This window comes from Triplophysa rosa, linkage group LG1 (assembly GCF_024868665.1).
Source record: "Triplophysa rosa linkage group LG1, Trosa_1v2, whole genome shotgun sequence".
NCBI lineage: Eukaryota > Metazoa > Chordata > Actinopteri > Cypriniformes > Nemacheilidae > Triplophysa > Triplophysa rosa.
In genome coordinates this window covers 6,220,003-6,238,176 of record NC_079890.1, presented here as the reverse complement: position 1 = coordinate 6,238,176, position 18,174 = coordinate 6,220,003, and the positions used below count along the sequence as shown (strand labels likewise).

Here is an 18,174-nt window from a genome sequence, read left to right as displayed (position 1 = left end):
ACGGCGGCACATGCTAAAATTCTTATTGTGTCATTTTGTGCTTTTTGCATTCATACTTAGGGCTCTTCCGCATTTCTATAGCCTACGGTTATTAAAAAGGTGTAGGCTATACTAATCATCTGGTCTGAAGATTAAGCAACATTAAGCGTTTTAGCACGGTACATCGCTGTGATGGCGTGGTCCGTGGACGCTAAAGGGACAGAGTAGGCTAAAGGCACTTAGCAAATCTTGCAAGCTTATAACGTTTTTGTTCCACCATGCCACCATACATGTTGTGGATATTCAGCTAAATGTTTAGCGTAAGTTTAAAGAGGGTAAATTTGATAATTTAACTGAACTGTACACATACATTTTAGACACGTACATTACGTGTTTCTCCAACGTGGTTTCAGTGTATTTCTGTCATTTAAAATGCATAAATTTAACAATATGTTGACTTATTATGTGAGCATATAGATTAAAAATTATTATACCAAATCGTAATTTCGTTTTGATATGTTATATTAGTATTGGGTAAGCTAATTAAAAAGAAAGGCTAATATAAAAGTATACGAAATACAATGCCCCAAACAGCAACATCTACAGATAGTTGTGTATATTGCCATGGAGCACTCATATTGTTTTCTGAACAGTAATTAAATATATTTTTCAATGCTCAGCCATGCAAACTGACTTGCGTTGAGGTGTATGTTAGAGAGATCCTCGTGTGTCCCAGCGGCTTCGGGCCTAAAACGTTGACAAAATATGCCTTGGGAACAGGTCGTGTCCGATATGGCATGGGGTCTCTGGTAATTTATAATGAATGTGCTTTTACCAATCGCCCCCGAAAGACACAAATTAATTACATTTTATGGTTAGGTAAACAACAAATATTTGTTACGCCAAACTTTACAAGACATAATTAGGTTAATATACCGTGAGTGATTGACAATTTAGCATTTAATGAACAGACAGCAACTCAAGCAATTAGCGTGTAGTCATACTCGCATGTTCGTGTGTGTCACATTATTGGGAAACGCACACAGCATGCAACAAAAGTTTTTATCTTTGCGCGTATAGATCCATAACGCCGTGAGGTATCTTGCTTGGCTGCAGGCTGCACAAGACGTTTCGGGTCCAGTCGGGTTCTAAAGAAAGTGCTGACTATTTTTATCTGGTCTATTTGATCTAGCCTGCTCAAGAAGTTCGCTTGGCTAAAATATCAGTTTTTCTGTCTCGTATTAACAAACGAACGTTTCCACAATTCAACAACATCCAGCATGTTCTGAGAGTCTCAAATTAAAACAAGATCATGCGAGGAAAATAAAAAGAATGTTTATTGAGATTGCAGCTACGTCATATAAACAGAAGCACATGGGAGAGTACGCGTTAAAATCAGAGCATTTGTCAATAAGCCCCTAGTTGAGATCTCAGTTATTTGACCGCTTCAAACACAATACATGTCCTGTAAATGCTGATGATGCATAGTATTTATGTGAACACGATGTGCTGAAATAAAAAATAACATAATTCCTTCGAGCCAGAGCAAGAAACCTAAAATTTCTGATGTTGATGATGCATTAGAAGAGATCTATGAGATCAAATAAATTCACTTAATCGAGCAGATGAATGGACTGTGCTGCAAACATATAAAAAGTATTTGCATTTCTGCTTTGGTCTTCGTCAGAAGCGACTTGCACCACCTGCTGGTGAAGCGGTCAGGCAGCAGGTAGAGATCATGCATCGGCGCTCTATTGCTTCTCCTGGGATTCCCGGATGTTAAAACTTTGAATTTCAAGTCGAATTTGAACCACTGAATTTGTGGAAGCGAATTTTTAAACCGAAATAATATGGACTGAAAATTGCCTGTCGAAAATTGAAGGTTGTATTTTATAACAAGTTGATTTTTTAGTGAAATTTAAAAGGCGAATTTTGATTATTGAACTTTTTAACGGTGAAATTGTGCGTGAAATGTTTCAATTTTAAATATTCACAGCTTAAATATACAACCATATTGAATTGCAGACTCTAAAAATGCAAGCACTGGTAATGCAACAGATTTATTTTTGATTAGTGGTAATTCAACATGCTTTTTTGCTTCAAAGACTAATGGCATTGAAATACTTCCATAGCGGTTCGAATGAATGATTCGTCCGCGGCGCGAACCAGCATCAATCATTCATCAGGCACGATTTCAGCGAGCAGCGGCATAATACAGATTGGTTTTACAAACCATAATAAATGTATCGACAGTGCGCTTAAAAGGAAACTTTTTGCAACAAAACAATTCCCCGAAACATGTGGGACAACATCCAATTTCGTAAGACACCTGCAAAGGCATCACAAAGAGAGGTAAGTTAATGCCATGTTTCAGAGTTAGCATTGCATGTGAGTATTTTAGAAAGTTTGGAAAGTAGGGCTTAAAGATTAGATTGGTCGTATTTTTATTGTCATTGTGATGAACATGTTATTTAAGGATGGGCACCGACGTGCTTATGAACGTGCTTATAAACGACCCGTGGAGCCTCTGCTCTTTCTAGGCTACTCTATCGAACACGCACGTGCATATGGAATTCCAAAAGTGACAATATTAAAAATAAATAGATACAAAAATAAATCCATGAAGAAATGTAAAAAAGCAAAAATAAATGAGTATTTATACTTTTATTTCCTTATTTATGGGTAATTATATATTTTTTCAGGCTTATTTTTTTCATTTATTTATTCCTACATTTATTTATTTTTACATTTATTTATTTCTACATTTATTTATTTATGTATTTCTTTGTCTGTATGCTAATGAGTGGGGGCGTGTTTCACCTCAGACATTAGCAATCGATCTCAGAGCGGCGGTGCTGAAGCTTTGAGGCCACAGGGACACCTTGTGGTGTGACCAAACGAAACGAGGTTGACGAAGTTGCATAGAGAAGGCAATCTAGTCATTTAATATCACCCTAACTGTATGAGGATAGGGTTATCCCCTGTATAACTTACTTGAATGTTTGTCCTTATTAGCAGGGGGTTCCCAAACGTCTCGATCCTTGACCCAGCAACAGGTAATCTGTGTCAAACACACATTTTTAACATGGGGAAAACACATTCGTTTCAGTAGTTTTTATTTGATCACAAATTAATACGTTTAATTACGTACGGCAACAGCCATCCTTATAATAAAGCACAACATGCTTTAAATGATCTATTAATGAAAACATGATATAGTTTAAAAACAAATGGAAGCAGATCTGATATGTGGAAATTTAGAATAGAGAGTTTAGCGGATTCGTACGGTGGCGTATTGCTGCCACGTATTTTTCCACTCAATTATGTCATTAAAACAAGATAATATGTCGTTTAAACGAAATAATTTTCTTGTGTAAACGTCATATTTTTCCCGTTTTAACGAGATAGTATATCATTTTAAACAACATATTTTTCTCACTGGTTTCATTAATAGACAATTCAAACGGAATTGCAAGCGCACGCATTAAATAAATAGGAACAGTTTTAATTGTTTTATCTTATTAAACTCCAGTTTAATAGCTCAGTTAATAGCACCAGTTCAGTTAATGAACCATCTCGTCAAAAAACTGAATTAATTTACCGAATTCTTGTCCAGCACGCGTGTTCTCTGTTCTGCAAAGAGCCACACTCTGGCATCATTAAAACATTAATGGTTATTTAACTTTTTTTCTTTATACCTCACAGATGTGAGAGTAAACACATTTTCGATCGATTTGGCACGTTTAAATGAACGGACCCTGATGTTTGCGAGTGTGACTGAAGAAGCTTTTGATAGTTGTATCTAAAAAACGGACATCCTGCTAAACTTGTGGTAAAACAAGAATGAAATATTAAGCTTAAAGATAATATTTATTAATCTTTGTTAATAAATATCTGCTTTGAATCCTCTACATTGAGTTGAAGTCTTTGGTTATTTATGTCATTTACTTCAGTAGCCTATCTGAATAAAGTGTCTGATGCTGATGTACAGTGCTGTGTTAAGTTTTATTAATCGTCATATTTTGTATAATACATATTTAACTAGAAAATTATTTAAATTATGCATAAAATTGAATCTTTAATGCATAGATTAAATCACAAATTAATTTAATCCTCCATGCGAGGGACGATGTGTTTAAATACAATTATAAAAACGATTTTAACTGTTTGGTTGTTGGGATGTACTCGTCACGTCCCATAAACGTTATTTGGTACGTCGTGGCAACGAATATGGTCCGGTCGTCACTGTGGTAGCTGAGCGGACCCATTGGAAGTGGCATTATTCTTCGTTGATGAACTAGACCGTTATGGGAAGCTCCGTGGATATAAACTACTACATCTGAAATGTATTCAGGCTGGATTTGTTGTCAGTCAAACATTTATTAAATATTCTGTATCCGTAAGCACAACTCAGAAGAGAAATCGCTCTCTTGATTTTGGCTACACTGTAAAAAAGAAATCCCGTAAAAAAAAGGATAAAGTAGTTGCAGAAAATTACCAGTACATTTTCCTTTATTTTATGGACATTTCCATTAATGCTAAAATGCAATTTAATGCAGTGCAAAATGTAAAATACAGGTAAAACAACTGTAAAAATGATATATTTATACAGTATATTGTGCCCTATTTTTATGGATTTTTTTAGTGTACCGTACAGCGGGCCGTGGTTCGAAAACATGACATTTTACCTATGTCCAGCTAGAAAACATGTCACTTTCACGTAATAGATTAATGTGTAATTATTATGAGACATCATATTATCGCTTTACTATGGTGGCGTATTGCTGCAACTTACATTTTATTTTTTCCACTCAATTATGTCGTTAAAACGAAATAATATGTAGTCAAAATGAGATATGTCGTTTTAACGACATATTATCTCGTTAAAACGACATATTATTTCGTTTTAACGACATAATTAAATGGAAAAATACGTGGCAGCAATACGCCACCATACGAATCCGCTAAACTCACTATTCTAAATTTCCACATATCAGATCTGCTTCCATTTGTTTTTAAACTATATCATGTTTTCATTAATAGATCATTTAAAGCATGTTGTGCTTTATTATAAGGATGGCTGTTGCCGTACGTAATTAAAAGTATTAATTTGTGATAAAATAAAAACTACTGAAACGAATGTGTTTTCACCATGTTAAAAATGTGTGTTTGACACAGATTACCTGTTGCTGGGTCAAGGATTGAGACGTTTGGGAACCCCCTGCTAATAAGGACAAACATTGAAGAAAGTTATACAGGGGAAACAGATGGAAAAATAATATCTTTAAAAAAATCTTATTTTCACTTATTATACGGGCATTGCCAGATAGGCTACAAATATACAACAAACTTTCTAAATTTTGTTTTGAACTCATGAAACTACAAAGTTGTGACTTTTCCATTTATTTGAGTTTTCTATCAAGTATCAAAATGTAATTAATCTTGCAATAGAGATAGCAACGGCATGTCGAGAAAAATAAGGACGAATATATAGCATCAAAGTGCAATTAAGCGCAAAATGTTTGGTACATGTATGACTTGAACAGCCATTTTCAAATATTTTCATCATTTATTACAAATAAATACCTTTACAATCTGATAAGTGACAGGGAAAAAGTTCAGCGGACAGCAGTACCGAACCCACGACGACATGAAGTAGGTAACACATGCTTTACGCTCTACGCCACTGGAGAAGTTGATGTTCATGTGCGTTTCTTACACTTTGTCTATTCCAGTCTGAAACTGATGGGCGGAGTTGTTGGAAATAGCCTCTGCTTACAAAGCAACAAAATTGACTTTGGCAAAAAGTGGTGGGGACATGACCCACCCGTCCACCCGCAAATTACGCCTATGGAAATATGCATTATAATTTAAGCATTCGAAATGCCACGTGTTATGCATTGCAAAGTTAGGAAACGCGAATGTAAACTGTATTTGCAGACGCGTTTCAAACGCATTGATCATAATGCTTGCGTAGACTTGAGTGAAATGCGCTGGTTTCTCTCAGCGTTCTGAGCTGGTTTGTGCGAGTCTCATCGACAAACAACTCAAGCTCTTATCAGCTCCATCCAGCGCATTTACAATAAATGTGATCACTAGTGGATAATTTCACGCGCTTCCATGTTCAAGTGTATTCTTCCAAGTGTCTCATAGCAGACCTGTTGTTGTGCAGTTTCTGTTCATGTGTGCAAAGACATTTTAGAAATCTCGACCGAATAATGTTTTACGGCAATGTCCCTAATAAAGAGTATGTAGGCTATGTGTGGTAACCCTATCCTCATACAGTTAGGGTGATATTAAATGACTAGATTGCCTTCTCTATGCAACTTCGTCAACCTCGTTTCGTTTGGTCACACCACAAGGTGTCCCTGTGGCCTCAAAGCTTCAGCAGCGCCGCTCTGAGATCGATTGCTAATGTCTGAGGTGAAACACGCCCCCACTCATTAGCATACAGACAAAGAAATACATAAATAAATAAATGTAGAAATAAATAAATGTAAAAATAAATAAATGTAGGAATAAATACATATATACATGAATAAATGTGGAAATAAATAAAAGTGGAAATAAATAAATGTATAAATAAATAAATGTAGGAATAAATACATATATACATGAATAAATGTGGAAATAAATAAAAGTGGAAATAAATAAATGTATAAATAAATAAATGAAAAAATAAATAAGCCTGAAAACATATATTATTACCCATAAATAAGGAAATAAAAGTATAAATACTCATTTATTTTTGCTTTTTTACATTTCTTCATGGATTTATTTTTGTATTTATTTATTTTTAATATTGTGACTTTTGGAATTCCATACGTGCACGGGCAGGCGCGCACACGCACGCACACACACGCACAAAAGTGTTCATTGCTGCACAACCTTGCTGTTAGGAGGGCTGATAAAAAGTTCCTTAAAGTAATAAACAGCTACACTTTGGCTTTGTGACTTTAGTGCTATACATATATAGTAAAAATAAAATGACCTTATTTTATCTGCTTTTTGATCATTACAAACAATAATGAAAATGATTATCTTAGAATAGAAGATATGCTGTCTCTTGCATCACATAAATTATCAATAGTTAAGTATGTGGTCTTGTAGTCATGATTTTTTTGTCAATTGGACTCGGTCTTGACTTGGACTCGAACCTCTCTGGACTCGAACCTCTTTGGACTCGGACATGACTCGGTCTCGACTAGTCCTGGTCTTGGACTTGTCTTGGACTCGACAATGGTGGACTTGACTACAGCCCTATCTAAATGTTCTGTATAGGCTGCGAAGAAAACGCTTTCCAGTGCAGCGCTAAGGCTGCAGGTCACAATAATGGTGGTTTAATTCAATTTTAACACTATAAATACAATATCTGATTGTGATGTACAGTGCTGTGTTGATTTTTATAATCGTTATACTGTGCTTTATACATATTTGAATAGATAATTACTCCAATTGTGCATAAAATGGAATCTTTAACACAGATTAAATCACAAATGAATTTAATCCTCCATGTGAGGGATGTTAATTGTTTAAATTAAATAAAAAAACGATTTAAATTGTAAACATAACTGTTTGGTCGTTAGGACATGCTCATTACGTCCCTTAAACGTTTTTGGTACGTTGCTGCAATGAATATGGTAAGTCCCAGGTATGTTTTCAGGAGGTAATCACTATGTCCCAACAATGTTCAATGTTACGTCGTCACGACGAATATGGGAATCACAAAGGTACGTCGCTGGAGCGTTATTATGGTACGTCGAGGCAACGAATATGGTCCGGTCCAGGTACGTCGTCACAACATAATTGTGTTAGCTGGGTGGTTATCAGAGATTGTAAACATTTAACTGAGATACGCGCTTCATTACTTTCACTTTCATCACAGTCCTACAGCTGGTAATAAGAATTCCACTACACACATTCTAAGATAACCGGTCAAATAACAGCTTCCATGACTTTAACATCGGCTGTGACAGCTGTTTTGTGTAATACACTGATATTGTGCATGTGTGTGTGAGAGAGCATACCTCTAAAACACTTCTAAGAAACGTCCTTTGAAGTCCTGCTTGCAAATGTCTCCTGGTCAATCTGCTTGTTTTAGAGTCAAACTGCCCAACTAAAACAAACACTGATCACCATAATGGTGACATCAAACCAGTTATTTTCAGTAAAACATGAACAGAAAAAAACTCTGTTTATTCTCAATATATAAATAAGTAAAGATGTTAGTGGTGTTTGTGGGATTGTGGCTGAAGTCAGTTGTAGTTGTTGTTTTTTATTTCTTTCTATTCTTGTTGTTTCTGTGTTCATCAGTGATTCTGCTTGTTATCACTTCATTATCTCATTAACTACAACATTCAGTGTTACATTTAGCAGCCTGTAGTATGCACACTAAGCAGTGTTCATTTCATCTGGGCTAACCCATGTGGGGCCTACATGGAACCCGCGGACAAACCCATCTGGGCCCCATGTGTCTTTGCTGGCTGGGTAATAATGTTGCAGTGTTCTCCAGAGAACCTCTTTTCCGATATCTCGTGATATGTCATATTATTTAAAAACATTTGATGAATATGAAACATGTACAGCTCGAGTGAAGCCATTGTAAATGATAACTGATCGATCGCGAGATTCGTGAAGAGCTCTAGGCGCGAAATCCGTGCAACATCACCAAAAAAATGAGAAAAACAGTAATTAGGGTCGTTATTTCGTTTTGGTTTATTTATTTATTGGATTTCCCGTTTCAAGGTGAAATAAGAAGAAAAACATCGTTTTTTTATTTTTGTGCATACAGAAAAACGAAATATCGACTGTTTTTTCCTTTTTCCGTTTGTTATATTGAATGGAATAATCAAATGATCAGATGATACACGGACTGTGGGACATCTCAGACACATGCTGTAAGTGGGGAACCAAACAACCAATCAGAGCATTTCGGAAGGAGGGACTTTATAGAAACCGTTTTGTTAGAAGAGGGACAGCAGTGAAATATCTGAAATATATTTTAGTTTCAAGAAATATATTTTTTGAAACTAGAAACATGATCATCCATTGTTAAACACCCCAAAAACATAACCGTTGGTTATCTTAGAATGTGTGTAGCTGAATTCTTATTACCAGCTGTAGGACTGTGATGAAAGTGAAAGTAATTGAGCGCGCAGCTCAGTCAAATCTTTACAATCTCTGATAGCCAAACACTACTCCAGCCTCTCTAAGGAAGGCCTCTCCCCTTTTTTGCATATTCCTGTGGGCGGAGGTTTTTCAAAAACTGGGAATAGTGACAACATGTACCTGTACCTGTAGTCCGATTCCAGCCGTTCTCTGTAGTCCTTGAAAAGCTAATTCTTTTAAAGACAGTATCTCACTTGGCATTAAACTATTTATGCTCTAACAGCAACATTACAAACTAACTAAAGTATGAAAATTGGCATTACGGGGAACGGCACCTTTAAACGTTTCGCATTGTATCTGGTATAGACACGGTCACATGTTACTGTCACGTTGATGTACAGATGTGCTCTGATACGATGTGAGCAGTCAGTCATTTAGCACAGACCTCGGATTCATCTGTGCAGAGCAGTGCCAAAGCTATAGGATCAGAATTGTTGCAATATTCTGAATAAATAAACTATGATCCGCAAATAAATATAGAGAGTTTCACAAACATTTTTTAAATCCACATATGCTCAAAAAGCGAACCATAAATATATGTTAGACGTTCCACTAATCTCAAGAATGGTAAGAAAATAACATCATGCTGCAGTGCACTGCACTGCAGCATGTATACATTTTGCAACAGAACTTTACTATTGTCACCATAGTTGAGGTTTGTATGATGAGTGCTGATGTCTCTCTTCCTTGAGAAATGAATCTGTTCACCTGCTCTGAGTGTTAATACAGTGCATGATATGTCATATGAATTTTAACATTTGTTTCACACACACAAAAAAAGCTTTCACAAGCTGTTTTCATCTCAACACCACAGCTTTAAAACATGACATAATCATATCAGTCGAAACGGTAAAACCTCTTTTAGGACCAATGTTTCACAGATGCACAAGTGTTCTGAGTAATACATAACTGCTCCTGTTAAAAGACGAAAGTTATATAATGAAAGTCAAGAGCCCTACTGAGATAAACACTGATCACCATAATGGAGACGTCAAACCAACATGTTTTCAATAAAATATAAACTAGATAAAAACCAGTGTGTGGGCCAGATCTGGGCCGGGGACCCAGCCGCTACTGAGCCATAAACTAACATGTTGTGGCCCACAAGTGAGCCAGAAGAACTTTGCTACTTGGGATGTAACCTAATGAAGAGAGGAGTGACGTGCGCTCTCTTCAGTTCATTTAAGATCACTCTTACCGCTGCATTCTGGATCATCGGTAGAGGTTTGGTTGTGCAAGCAGAGCCCAGCCAGTAGCGCATTGCAATAGTCCAGTCTGGACAGAACAAGAACCTGGGCTAGGACTTGCGTAGCATGCACAAACAGGAAAGTTCTAATTTTCCTAATGTTGTGAAGAGGATGAATATACAGGACCGGGTGGTGCTGGCAACATGATCCGTAAAGTTTAGCTGATCATCGATTACCACTCCCAGGTTTCTGGCCGTTCTGGAAGGTGTGATGGTAGATGACTCTCTTGTGCTTACAGGAGGATGAAAAGTCAACATTGCCCCGGCACAGTACAGATATGCTGGTTGATTGGCTGAATCAGAGGAAACTCTGTGCTTTCTACACATCCTTTACTGCTGACAGTCTGAAGGAAGGGGCAACTAATCTCATGCAGGTAACATTACTATCTGTTCTTGATATCAGCATCCAATTCCTTCTCTCTCTTCATTATGTCTATAATAAAAGTCTATTTCAAAGTTTTTGCTCTTCTTATTTATCAAATGTTTTTCTAGGCATCAGGTCTTGGTAAATTGAAGCCGAATACCCTTGTTTTGGGATATAAGACAAAATGGCAGGAATGCAAACCTGAGAGCTTACACGACTATGTCAACACAATCTAGTAAGTGCAGTTGTTCTTTTCCCCCACAATTTTCATTTATTACAATACAATTTTATAACATTTTATAAAATTTTCTTTTTAGTATTGCATTTGACAACAGCTATGGACTTGCTATTCTAAGAATGATGGATGGGTTGGATGTAATAGATGATTTGAAGAGTGCAGGTGAGTGTGGGTTTATTCAGTGTCTAGAACATTATTTGATGCAGTTTTGATCGGAAGATAAAGTTTGACATTAATCTGTTGTGGAGTTGCAGGTGGACCTCACTCAGTTGTGAATCCGGCATTTGATGCAGAAGAAGCAACGCAAACAGAAAATGATGACACTGACCGAAATTCAGGTGAGTGAAACATCTCTTTCACATTTCTTTGCACTTAGTTTATTTGTGAAACAGAATTTGACTGCAGGTAGGGCATTGGCATTGCAGGTAGGTTGTTGATTTTGTTGTAATTTATTTGTCCACGTAAATTTCTACCATCCTAAAGCCTTTTGGTTAATTCGACTGCAGCAGCTATTCATGCTTTAGGAATTTAGGATCAAGCTTTATTTTTTCTGGCTGTTAATTGTTCTAACATCATTATATCACAAAACAACAATAGCCAATGTTGCATGCATTTGCGCAATTATCCTTTTCTTTCTGTAAATTCTAGATTTTATTTATGATTAGGATTAAAACCCCTGGTTGTGGTGGCATTAATTTATCTGTCATATCAGACAATTTAGATGATGTCTTTTCCAAACCTCCCTAAACCTTCTTCTCACGTTCCCACACCATATACATAAATGTTGCCATTTGATTATAAGAGAATAAGTTACAGATCACGACACATTTTCTATTTTAAATGTGTTTTGATTGTGTCATTTCGTTTTTGTCTCCTTCACAGATATTTCTGATGATTATCCCAATGAGCAAGTTAGGACAGTTTTTCAGACAAAACAGGGGAGGAAGACCATAGACGTCTACTGGATCTCTGATGATGGAGGTAAGAAACAGATGCCTGAATAAAAATACATAAAAGACAACCTTGAATTTCAATGAATGCTATTTCTGATTTATGCTACGTTATTGCATACACTGTAAAAATTGAACAGTTGGATCAACTTAAAAAAATGAGTCCAAATGGTAAAACCTAAAAAAGTTAAGTTGTTTCAGCTTAAATTTCCTAGCTAACAAAAGTGTAAAAAATGATCAGTTGGATCAACTTAAAAAAAATGATTCCAAATGGTGAAACCTAAAAAAGTGAAGTTGGTCCAATTTAAATTTCGCAGCTAACAAAAGTGTAAAAAACGATCAGTTGGATCAACTTAAAAAACTACTTCAATTGGTAACACTTAGAAAAATTAAGTTGGTCCAATTTAAATTTCCTTATCTACGAAAAGTCACCATTATGGTGATCAGTGTTTCCTTGAGTTGAGCTCTTGACCCTTGACTATCATATATACATTTGTTTGCCACTGTGTGTTTAAAGTACGTTTGTTACTTTAAAGTCTGTGTGTATTTTAAACACATACGTTAAGGAAATGCAGATAAGAATTTTATTGCTTGGTGTTGGTTGTTAAAATGATCTCTGATCTCATCTAGATTGCATGCTGTGTTGTTGAAAGAACATTATAGAGGAAGGGAATTGATTGCATTTTGACATCTAAATGAATCATGAAAACAGGACGCAAATAAAATCTTTTTTTTTAAGTTGATCCAACTGATCATTTTTTACAGTTTTGTTAGCTGGGAAATTTAAGCTGAAACAACTTGACTTTTTTAGGTTTTACCATTTGGACTCATTTATTTAAGTTAATCCAACTGTTCCATTTTTACAGTGTAGTCGGGGGCATTGCAGGTTTTTAACACACAAGAATGTAGCGTAGGGCATTACAGGTTTTTGACACAAGCCCATTTGCAAAAAAGAAAAGAAAATTCGACTACGCTCAGGGCTCGACATAAAGGACTGCCAGATGGCCCGGGCCAGCATGGGAGATCCTCGGGCCAGTTGAGAGAACTGTCACTTGCCCGATCGGCCAGTGCTCTATCGTCATGGAAATTTATAATCTGCACGTTTTTAAGACTTGCCTATTTAAATATTCCCAAGCAGATGCAAAAGAGGACTGGATTCGGTTCTCACGTGCTGTTTGAGGCATGCGCTCAATATTTATATTTAAATACAGTGAAGACTATACAGTGTTTACATTATTTAATTTCTGTACCTGATAAATACTATTATTAGACCAACCTTAAACACCTGAAATGCACTGATTATTTGTATGTTTGCTTTATTACATTTATCTGTGCTATTGCACATACACTGTACTCCCGAATAGTACAATCTACTCATTAAAAATGAGTTAACAGTACTAAAAACTGAAATAGTTCCGTTAACTTAAAACTTTAAAGTGTCCCAGATAGCAAGCAACCATTGAATTAAGTTTTTAAAACGCTTCAAATTTAACCAGACTACCATTATTGTGATAAGTGTTTGCTTTGGTTGGGCTCTTGACTCTTGTGTTTTAGTACTAGAACATTTGCTTAGGTTCTCTTTAACCGCTGAAACACTGAGTTAAATTCTGTTTGTTTGGGGTAAAAAGCAAAGAAATCTGATTGCTGATTTCGATGGGTGATTTAATCTTTATGAATCACTGGTTAAGAGTGTGTTGTGTTATTACTAAAGCAAACACTGATCACCATAATAATGGTAGTTTAATCACTTCCTAATATTTCTTTAGTGAAGTGAACATTATTATAATAAATTAACTTAAGTAATGATTTTGATTTAGCAGTACTTAATTATACTTGATCAGTAAGTGGCACCTATCTTTTTTGCAGCAGTTTATTTTGGCTACAGAAGAACTAATATTGCCATTTACAGGGCATTGAAGGTACTATATCTTGTGGAACTTACTAAAACTTGTCAACATGGCTTCTTTATGTGAATTTGAGTGCAGTATCAGGTAGTTGTCAATCGCTGGCGGTTTAAATGTGAAATGAGGACATGACTGCAGCTGGCGATGAGGCCAAAACCAGCATGTCTAGTGCAAAAAGGCTTTGACTTTTTAATTTTACTTAACTTTATTTTATTTATCCGTTATATTGAAGATACCTTGTTGAAGGAGTTTGGCTTACTTATGAGCACTTGAGCTGAAATGAGACTTGGGTGTTTGTAATAGAGGTAGGTTATGGTGTCGGCCATGATTTGTTGCAATTTTGAGGTGTTCAGTCTTATTATGATTTCAGAAAAAAAATGTGATTGCTCTCTTCACGAATCAACAGTTTCTTGTTTTTCACTGACATGTCTCTTAAGTGTTGAGGACTCGTGCTTCTTTGAGCCTACATTTAGTATGAGTAAGATGCTCAAGTACTGTTAAAATCATATACTCTAAGACTTTTACTGAAGTCGAATTGATAACTTGTAACGGAGTGATTTTCGCTGCAAGGTATCTGTACTTTTACTTAAAGAGTACATTCCTCAATATTTTTAAGGGCTTATTTTGGTTTATGGAGTGTCCGACAACAAGTTTATGTACATACATGATGTAAAAATACTATTATTTCGTAATAATAAGCAGTTTTTATTACCTTACTTCTTGACTGACTCTCAAATGATTCGTTCCGCGATTCATCTGTGTAATCTCCGCCTTTCCGCCAGCGTAGTCTGATCTGATTGGTCAGATAGTGTAGTCTGCTGTGATTGGTCAGATGGTCTAGTCTGCTGTGATTGGTCAAATGGTCTAGTCTGCTGTGATTGGTCAAATGGTCTAGTCTGCTGTGATTGGTCAAACGCGTTCAGCATGTGTTGCAAATGGACCACCTATCATTACTACTGTATTACGGTTTGCAGGTGGTTGGATATTAACAGTGTATAGAGAGAGATGGCGTCGATTTTACCTTACCAGTTCGAGCCCAAGTCTGACGAATCAATCTTTAATCCTTATACAGATGCCAGTAAGAAAAAGGACTGTTTTAGACACTTCTCTTGTAACAGTTAGTTATCACGGCATACAGTGTACGGTGTTCGTATCTTCAGATGTTATTATAACTATAGTACACCACGCAGTTCTTGAAATAAAGACTTTGTGAGTTAATATGGTTGAACACTTACATTAGCGCTTTATACACTTTATAGCTAACGTTAGGTAAACAAACAGTAACAACCCCAAAAATAACGGTAACGTTAGCTAAACACAGACATGAGATAACGTCACACAAATTTAATTTGAAGTAAAGACAAAAATAAAGAGTCACACTTACAGGTTGTGATTCGGTGGAGCTTACAGGTCCAAATAAAGTTGGTATTGCAACATCTTTTAAGGAAAGACGCTTAATGTATCCTGCAGTAAAGGCACCAAGATTGATGAAGCAATCTTAAAATGACGCGCGCAAAGTAAAACGTTCGGTTTATACTCCTTTGGTGTCGTTTGAAAAATAAATAGTAACCATTTTTTCCTCAGAAGTTCTTCCTTTGGTAGTGAAAATAAGACTGACTTAGTTTCACTACATAGAACACAGCTTCTCTTAGACATGATGCACACGTCACGAACGAGCTAGTACAGTGTTTGGGGAGGAGAGAGTTAAGTTTTCGCAGTCCTAGGGGGGGATTATTTCTAGTGACGTAGATACATTGTGGTTAAAGATTCGGACAGGTCATGACTTGTTCGCGTGATTCAGAGTCGATTACCTTTTTTATAAGCAAATAACTTTGTTATTCGTTCACCTTCGGATTTACAACTTGGCAGATTGCTTACATTCAAACACGGCAAAATTAAACACTTCATGAAATGTATTTTTTATGATCTCGAGGAATGTACTCTTTAAGTATGGTTTTCAGGTACTTTTTACACCTCTGAAAATAGGGAGCACTCTTTGCTGATTGGTGGTCACAAATGTCAATCACCACCACTTACCTCACTCATACAGTCACACACTTTGCTCGCTTCTGCCCGCTCTAAGAATTACCCACTCAAGTTTGGTATCCATGTAAAGCTTCTGCTCTCAGGTTCATCTACTCTCCACAACGTCATTACAGCAATAGAGAGCATTCATTTATTTCCCTTCATTAGTAATATGCTTTGCTAAGGACTTCATTTGGACAATTTACTTGGGAATCCTTAACTTGGCTGGGAGGCACACACTTAGTACCAAACCTGTATTATTTCCTGAGCATGTGCAAACAAACATCATTCTAATTCCCCAATCACTGTCAGGCATTAAGATGTTGCTGGGTATGGATGTATTACTTTAATAATTCTTTCCTTCAGGCCTGACCCTTTTATTGCCATATTTGTTGACAAGAAGAAACCGCTGGAAGAAGAGCAAAATCAGAGTGTTCCTCCTTGGAGACCAGGAGACAATTGAGGAAGACCGAAAAGAGTGAGTTAACCTTTAGATCATCATCATCTGTTTGATTGTATCTGGTATTCGTTTCTTGTTTTGATATGCAGAAACTGATTTTTCCTTACTATTACAGCATGAAGATGCTGTTAAAGAGATTCCGTCTGCAAATTAAGGATATTATTGTGATAACAGATTTGGAAAAAACGCCACTTGCTAAAAAGTAAGAAACTTGCATAAACACGATACTTACACGTAGAAACAAACACGCACGAAATCTTAAAGGTTTACACTTGTTTTCTCTCTATTACTGTAGTTTGCAGCGATATGAGGACAGCATTTCCCCCTTCAGGCTGAATGAAGAACAGACTTCAGGGGACATTCAGGAACTCAAAAGAATAAGTCCGTGGAAAGTTTCAAACAAAGACATTAAATCCATTGAACCCAAGGTGTGTGTTTGTTTGTGTCTGTTTGGCTTTCTTGTAGGTGTTAAATGCAAGTGTACTTATTCAAATGTACGCATAGTTCAAAAGTGACTTTCAAAGCAATCAAAGTATATATATTTTTCCAGTATGTGGGTCTTGAAACCATAACCCTGGAATAACCCTGGCCAAGCTGTTCTGTACCAGATTGAACATCTCTGGTGCACGTGCTTCTATAGTTCATATGTTTAACTTGATTCCATTTTTAGATTGAGAGGACTGTGCGCCTAAATGAAATCATCAAGAAGAACTCTGTAAATGCTGCGTTGGTTGTGATGTGAGTATAGATGCACACAAATAGTACTTCTGAAAAGTGAAAATAAATCATTTTAGACCAGGGTTGCCCAATCCTGCTCCTGGAGATCTACCGCCCTGCGCAGTTAATCTCCAACTCTTTTTAAAAACACCTGTCTGTTATTCTTCTAGTAATCCTGGATATCTTGATTAGCTGGTTCTTAATTAGCTGTGTTTGATTAGGGTTAGAACTGAACTCTGCAGCACAGTAGATCACCAGGAGCAGGATTGGGCACCCTTTATTTATAACAAAATGTCACTCTAAATATATTTTTAGATATGATTAAGTCTCACCTTTGTCTAAATGTAGTTTTTTTTTCAATTGAAAAGATAATTGTTTAAATAAATTGAGAGCGGAGGCAGGGTGGCTTTTTGACTGTGAGGATATTGATCCAAATTAAGAAAAATGTTTTATGTTTACAGTAGAAACCCTGAAACTTTTTAAGTCCTTTTATAGGACTTTTATAGCCATAAGTCATTTTATAGCACTCCAACTGTAAACCCGGATAAGTTGAGTGTACTTCAAAAGTTTGAGGAAACCGATTGCCTTAAAAAAGTTATGATATTTAAGTAAAGAGAACTTAAAATGTTCAGCTCATCCAACAAAAAAGGGCATTGCACTAAATTCTCAGTAGACTGAACTTAAAATAATTAGTAACATCAACTGCTTTGTCAAACTGTGAAATGTAATAAGTTGACTTTACTAAAAAAATGAGGAAACCGATTGCACAAATATTTTTAAGTAAAGAAGTGTTTTAATTTTAAGTTAGTAGAATTCAATAATAATTGCTGTCTGAACTTACTGATCAAGTATAATAAAAGTACTGCTGACTCAAAATCATTACTTAAGTTAACTTATTATAATAGTGTTCACTTTACTAAAAAAATATTAGCAAGTGATTAAACTACCATTATGGTGATCAGTGTTTGCTTTAGTTGGGCTCTTGACTCTTGGCTTCGTTTAAGTTAACTTCTCTGTCAGTGCTTGTATGTGTTTCAGAAATAACACTTGCGCATTGATTAGAAAGAGATCTTTAAAAGGTCAGTTTGGAGTAGATTTCATAATTGTTGTCAATTATTAATAA

At 36.1% G+C, this 18,174-nt stretch overlaps 1 protein-coding gene across 1 annotated transcript in view; it reads left to right on the top strand.

Moving 5' to 3' along the window:
• The window catches only part of slc12a10.3 (solute carrier family 12 member 10, tandem duplicate 3), a 57,315-nt gene that overhangs the window by 35,239 nt on the left and 3,902 nt on the right, over nt 1-18,174 (top strand). The window contains exons 17-25 of the mRNA XM_057332652.1: nt 10,633-10,767; nt 10,886-10,992; nt 11,075-11,157; nt 11,250-11,333; nt 11,878-11,976; nt 16,241-16,352; nt 16,450-16,536; nt 16,630-16,762; nt 17,005-17,072. Coding sequence (XP_057188635.1) covers nt 10,633-10,767; nt 10,886-10,992; nt 11,075-11,157; nt 11,250-11,333; nt 11,878-11,976; nt 16,241-16,352; nt 16,450-16,536; nt 16,630-16,762; nt 17,005-17,072 — 908 coding nt within the window. The remainder of the gene's footprint in view (nt 1-10,632; nt 10,768-10,885; nt 10,993-11,074; nt 11,158-11,249; nt 11,334-11,877; nt 11,977-16,240; nt 16,353-16,449; nt 16,537-16,629; nt 16,763-17,004; nt 17,073-18,174) is intronic.